General features: G+C 36.4%; 1 protein-coding gene across 1 annotated transcript in view; it reads right to left on the reverse strand.

Annotated features, from left to right (window-relative positions):
* The window catches only part of LOC108745002 (hemicentin-1), a 149,006-nt gene that overhangs the window by 127,466 nt on the left and 14,158 nt on the right, over positions 1-7,382 (reverse strand). The window contains exon 2 of the mRNA XM_025977189.1: positions 5,458-5,587. Coding sequence (XP_025832974.1) covers positions 5,458-5,587 — 130 coding nt within the window. The remainder of the gene's footprint in view (positions 1-5,457; positions 5,588-7,382) is intronic.

Genomic DNA, 7,382 nt, shown 5'->3' on the forward strand with positions numbered 1-7,382 from the left:
TATACAGGCCTGACGCTGGAAGCTGGCGGAAATTTTAAAATGGCGTGGATGCGCGGTGGCAAAAGTAGGCAGTTTTAGGTATAACGATTGCAGCCCTCTTTCTTCAGTATCCCTTTCAGGGGCGTCGATTAAATATTTAAAAATAAGGATCGGTGAGCAAGTAATGGACATACAAACAGAAGAACTAATTATTGGTGTTGGTGACAGTGATAGAGATTCCCATGATGACAGGGAATGTGAAAACTAACTATAAAACAAAAGCAATAGGTCTATTTTTTCTTTTTGATAAGTCATGTTTGTACATTATTTTCTAGTACGCAACTGTCCTATCTGTATGAATACTATAATTTACGCCTACTGAAAGCTTATTTGTGTATCGGTTCCAAGTGACTTACCCAAATAAGTCATAAATGGGCAAGTACCTGCGCGACCGCTCGCCAGCTTCCTTCGTCCGACCTGTACTCACACTGTCACTCATAGATGTTTTCGGGGCTAAAAATGACGGGACCTGACTATTTTTGTCGCTTATCCAGGTTCGACTGTATATAAAATAATAATTGGCTTAATCATTTATGACAATGTTAAATGAGGAATAGTTTCTATTTATGCAACTTCTACTTTGAAATGTCATATCTCTTCTAAGATAATTGGCGTCTACCATTAAGTACGATAAATAGAATGATTTAAGTTGGAAGACAGGATGTGAGAGATAATCCGAAAGGCAAACATATAATGAGGGCTGCTAACAAAGTTTAACCAAGATTATAAGTGATGTCCCTTCGTGATGTCCTGATAATAATGGGGCAAATTCCGCATACAAAATGTCACAAGTGACACATTGCCTGTGTTCGGCTACATGAAAACGCATCCGAGTTAACACCAATACAACCAACTAATGTTTGTGTTCTGGCATTCCCAATGAAAATAAATTTGACCCAAATACTCTATAAAAATATTTTAATAAAAAACGATTATTCAAATATTTCCAGGATAATGCGGTGTGTGTAATGCGGAATCAGCTTTATTAATTGACATTTTACCTTTTTCTTTCTGATTTTTGCTGCGCCATGAATCAGTTCAACGTATAAACAACTGCTTTATAAAAATTTTGATGTCAACTATATTTAGTTAAAGTNTATATAGGGTGTCCCAGTTATAATAATTAATATTTATACCACAGATTCCTACGGACATTTGGAACATAAAATGTTATAACACTTTTGACTTTTGAAACAAAATAAAAAATTATAAAATTATAACAGTTTTGATGCCGGCCCTGCACAATCGCAAATTAATTACGATTGCCAGCTGATCGTAGAAAAATTCACCTTCAGTAGGTCGGAATCATGTTATTGTTTATGTTTGGTATTAAATTACGGATCAGCCGAAGAAAATGCACTCGCGTTAAGGTCCATTAGATGACTGAACATGTTAGAAAAACTACGTACCTATCACAATCGAAAATCCCATGATCGTAAACTGAAGTGGACCTAATGTAGCCCATGACGTCGAGCATTATGTTATTTCAAATAGAAAAGAAATTTTAACGACTATGGAATAGTTGGAAGAGGTACACAAACAACCCTCACCACCCAGCGTTTGGTAAAGGTTTGTAACATAACGTACTAGTGTACCAAAACAAATGTATGTGTTATGGTTGTAAACGTTGAGACAAGATGCAGACCTACTTTGACCATTCACATGTGTTTAAACGTTAGTTTTGCCTGGCAGGGCTAATTAACCCCACGTGGAGTAATACAAGGATGTGTCCAGAAGGACCAAGTCGTCTAGATCCAGGCCCGTAATGAAACTAATTGTACGTTCAAATTTACAAAGACGATTTGCGAGTTCAATTGTCATTGGATTGAAAAATTGTATATCACTTTTTTGTTGTATTCTGTGTGTACTTATTGAACCGCCCTCGTATTTAGTTAATGTTGTGCCATTTTATTTGGAATGGGAAAAAATGCGCGTTCTTTTGTATGGATGTGTGCTCGTTGAAAACTAAATAATGGAAAATTTTAAAAAGTTTTCAAAATGTTTAATACATTACTTTCACATGTTGTGAACTGTATAGGTACCGGTATTGGAAGAAATAACAACTTTTAAATTACTTTTTAAACTTGGCGTTCGCGAACGGTAAGCTGACAGAATTTACTTTGCTCCTGAAAAAGGACCATCATAAATATCGCCAAAAATACTTTCTCGTTACCATTCAAGTGTGGTAAATTCTGATAAAATCGGTCGACTAGAAGGCGAGATATTTCACGTTTTATTAATGATGTTGGATGTTCTACCTCTTAAGACTTTAAATATGAAATTCAGTTCATCAATTTAGACATAAGACACCTCAACATGGTCAATTAGAGTGACGCATGTATTTTTCCTTTCTGATTTACTTATTAAGATGTAGGATTGGAAGTGATTTCTGTGCTTGTAAACGGTTAGGTTAGAAATCTGAAAAATTTTGTTGAAGGTATATCTCCGAAGCGCGGCGCTGTACGGGTGCGAAACATAGACGGTAGGCGCTGCGAAAAAAAAAGGTTAGAAGCGTTCGAAATGTGGTGTTACATGCGAATGATAAGGATACTATGGGTAGAGAATATTACGAATGAGGAGGTTATACGGACGGTAGGATGGAAATCAATGAAATGTAGGCTAGATCAATAGGAAGGTCAATTTCTCAGACATGAAGGGCTAGTTAGAAACACATTAGAATCGGAAATAGCAGTTAAGAAGGATAAAGGTCAACCTGGATCAGATTACTGTTCACAAATAGTTAAGGATGTGGGATGTTTAGGGAAATGCAAAGATTTTCTCAAGATAGGAAACCCTGATGGTAGATAGAAAATATTACAAATGAGGAAGCATTAGAAAGAGTAGGAGAACAGAGGGTGTCATGCAAGTCAGTAATAAGGATATGAAATGTTTCAGCTTTAGAGAAATACTACAATTAGCTCAGGATAGGAGAAACCAGTCTTAGAACCGACGACCCTATAATGATGATGCAACATGTTGACTGATAGTGTTTTTGACTTTCCCAACCACTTAAAAAAAGAGAAATTTATTAAACATTCCTACATCTAGGATAAAAATGCGAAAAAGGGGAATTGGTGTACATCTTTTAAATATATAATACGTTAAAAATATTCATGAGATGTTGATCAACTTTTATGGAGGTCCATCATATTATTACGCGAAGTATGAAGCGATATGGGTCCTCTGAAAGAGTATGGCGGCAGCAAAGTTTTAAAAATAAACCCTCACCTTAACTGCTTTTTTATATGAAGAACGTGAATACTATGGAAACATAAAATTATATTTATTACACTTACGGCGCATTTGCGGAATTCGCAACTGCTTCGTGTTTCTTCGTTACTACGTATTATTAGTTTCTTATTTTCTTCTAATCTTCAAAATATTGGTATTAGGCCTACGTTCTATATCGCCTGGTCGTAACGTAGAATGTGCTATATTGAATGTTACTTATTGTTGTTTATTTTTCTATTTAATCGGTGTACGAATAGGTAGTTTAAACACATATACAACTATGTGATTCTCTCTTTATCCTTGAAGATAATTGTCTTTATAGCAGATCGTCTCCAGCTTGCACAAGTATTGACTTTCCCCAATGGGCAAAATGTAGAAGGAGACAAATATTTACAAATCCTACGTAAAATAAATATTTCAAACTGGTACGCGGCGCAGTTTCGAGGAGAATATTGAAGGAGTTTCGACGAAAAAGGGGTTGATGTTTTATTTAATTATGCGTGTATACCTAACCGTTCAAACTTGATTTTGTAAACATAAAAGATAGGTAGGTAATTCATTTACTTAAATCAGAGGGATCGGCTACGTATATGGGTGTCCCAGTTATAATAATTAATATATATACCACGGATTCCTACGGACATTTGTAGCATAAAATGTTATAACACTTTTGACTTTTGAAACAAAATAAAAAATTATAAAATTATAACAGTTTTGATGCCGGCCCTGCACAATCGCAAATTAATTACGATTGCCAGCTGATCGTAGANAGGAGATCGGGCTGAAACTATAGCTACAAGCTATCCAAGGATGGTACTATAGAATGTCACCTCAAGGTAGGCCTAGTGGCGTCATCTCTTGGTTAGGCCGGAAACTTATCAATCCACCCTCGTATATCGCGAATCAATCTTGTAACACGGAAAAATACAGTGGGAGAGACCCTAAATATCAGCAATTTCAAGGTTATTATAGTAAGCAAACGGATGAGGCTTACAATATAATTACAAGGAATTTTAGTGATGTAGGGTACTGTAGTAATAATATAAGAAACGAGGGAGGTCATTTTGATAGAAAATGAGGAAAAGGCAGACAGATGGAAAGAATACGTAGGCCATGAGTTAGGAGATATATTAGAAAAGGAAGATAGTGTGGAAATAGATGAACTAGAGAGAGAGAGAGAGAGAGAGAGAGGGAAGAGTTCAATGTAGCATTAAAACACTTAAAATAAAATAAAGCACCAAGTATGGATGGGATACGGGCGAAAATTTTAAAACATGCAGGACAAGAGGTTAGAGATTCAATGTTAGTCACATTTACTAGACAGGGAAAGTCCAGGAGGATTATAAACCGAACGTGGTAGCAACCATTCCTAAAAAGAGAAGCGCGGATAGGTGCGAAACATTTAGAACAATTAGCGTAACTTCCCATAAAAGGCGGAAGAACTATTGGGGGAAGATCAATTTGGGTTTAGAAGAAATAGAGGAACGTGGGAGGTCATTCTAGCTTTACGGTTAACAATAGAGAAAACGATAGAAAAAGGTAAGAGTACGTACATAGGATTTGTCGCCGCTACTTTTTAATGAATACGTACAATGGACATGTCTACGGATCAGTTGTTTGCGAAGGTCACGAATAGGTGTCTGTGTTTCGTCGAAAGCCGATAAGAAAACGAGGTAACTGTTCTCAATCATTGACAGCTCGTTAACTAGGGTACTTTTTGTGTATACTTTTTACATCCCTTACGTTTGTGGTACCATGATGAAAAGCACTCTACAGTGCCTCCAGATCTTACCCTTCAAATATTCCGGAATACCGGTCAGACATAGTCTATACTTGGTGAAAAAAGTAATGTCAATATATGGAAGACTAATTCTCGCATATGAATTTTCGTTCCAAAATTTTTATTTAACCACCGGTTATTTTGTATATTAATCAATTGGCAGTCTTGCCAACAAAGCTACGTGGTTGTAACTTCGTAGAAGTATCCGAGACGGTACAAAACCCGTTACGTTGGTTGTTTTCCGCATAATCTATTCATACGAAGAGGATTTGCCAACCTGAGCACATCCGGCAGTGCTAAATAGTCCTTGAGACACTAACCTTTTTCTACTAATTAATTCAATAGCAAATGAAATACAACAAGTCCGCCAATTGTCGTAAAACAAAAGGATAAGGTACAGGACTTACCTGTAAATTGGTATGCCTGATCCGTGTTGAAACCAGAATACCATATAGACTTTGTCATGGCCTGGAGGAGTCACATTGCAAGATAAACTAACACTCTTTCCTTCTACGACTTCTACGTCATGAATTTTCTCTGAAATTAACAAAAAAAGTGATTAAATATCATCAAAATTGCTATAGAAACATAGCAGTAATCTAATTCGAAAATAATTACATCATTATAAACCTAAAGAAAAACTTTTAGGCATTTTATTTCCACTAGCTACTAGTGCAAAACTGGAAGATAGGGGAAAGGATCTTTTGTGGCTCCCTTTTAAAAATGGGAATGGGTGAGTGGTTATTGAGAAGAAAGGGATGAGACAAACGAAATAAAGCCAGAAAGGAAGTGAATGAATAAACTACAGAAAATTTTGGTCTGTAAACGAACCTGAAACTGGATTGGTTCCCGGAAACAAAAATACTATGTTCGAAATTAAAATCAGAATTATAATTATTTCTTCCATATCTCTTTGAATTAATTGAACAGATAATAAGAAAAATTGCAATTATGGTAAATTATGATGTTAATGGACTGAAAATCCTTAACCAAAATCCTGCAATCCTAAGTTAATAATATTAGGATTGAAACAGATCTACCTTTCTTTAAGGATATAAAATGTTTGCAATATAGGTATGTGTAAGCACCTATCCGTTAGATAATCTCATTCTAAACGTCCCAAAAACTACAGCTATTAGAACACACATTACCACATACATATATTACAATGTTGGAATTCAAATCGTGAACTCTCTTTTCATACATATCAAAAAAAGGTTGGTATGACCTGATTGCCATCCGTGTCCGTGTATCATCTCTACTCGGAATTTAAGTGGCTTCATCCCACCGACAGATCAAAGGTCTGCTTTCTTTGATGCATAATATAAAAAGTCGGTAAAAGTATCAGCATTGCCACACTGTTGGCATATCAAGCCCTCTATTCTTTCGTTCGTTTACAGAGAGCGGCAGAGCTAACGACTATTTGTAGACTAGGCACGCGTTATCCAAATCCAATCTCTTTCGGAAAAGCGTAACGCAAACGGAACCGCACATTTTAAAAGAGGGTCTCTTTATGGAACCTCGACACACCTAACAATTTACAGTTACATAGGTACGTATCTACGTATGGACGAATGTATATATGCATATGTTTGACCCTGTTGCAATCTCGGCCCTCTGTAGTCGAAAATTAGTGGAAATGTTGAACGTGTTAGGTAGATACTACTGAATGCAAACCACAAATAAAACAGACAGTGAATACACTTTGGAAATAGTTTTAGGAACAATTTTTACAATTCCTTTGCCAGTTCCTAACGACTCTAATTATCTAAAATTTGTGAAGAAACTTGACACCCTTTTTCTGAACAAACAATAGGTACTATGGGGTGGTTTCCAATAGGGTTAAATATTTTTTTACATCTTGGAAATTTCGAAAAAATTTCCTATCAAAAACTTAATCATCATCATCATAAGGTCGTCAGTCCTAAAACTGGTTGGACACGCACCTCCACTCTTTCATATCCTGAGCTAATCTTCGCATTTCCCTAAAACTAGAACAGCCTACATCCTTAACTATTTGCGAACAGTAATCCAGTGTAGGTCTACCTCTACCCCTCCTAACTCCTATTTCTGCCTCTAATATGTCTCTGACTAGACCTTCATGCCTGAGAAGGTTTCCTACCAACCTATCTCGCCTATTTTTTATTGACTTCCATAGAGTCCTCTGTTCTCCTATTCTTTCTAATACCTCTTCATTTCTAGCCTTCTTTATCCACGCTATCCTCATCATCCGCCTATAACACCACATTTTGAAGGCTTCTAACCTTTTCTTTTCCGCCACGCCCACTGTCCATGTTTCGCACCCGTACAACGCCGCGCTCCAAACATACAC

This window comes from Agrilus planipennis, unplaced genomic scaffold (genome assembly GCF_000699045.2).
Source record: "Agrilus planipennis isolate EAB-ADULT unplaced genomic scaffold, Apla_2.0 scaffold39, whole genome shotgun sequence".
NCBI lineage: Eukaryota > Metazoa > Arthropoda > Insecta > Coleoptera > Buprestidae > Agrilus > Agrilus planipennis.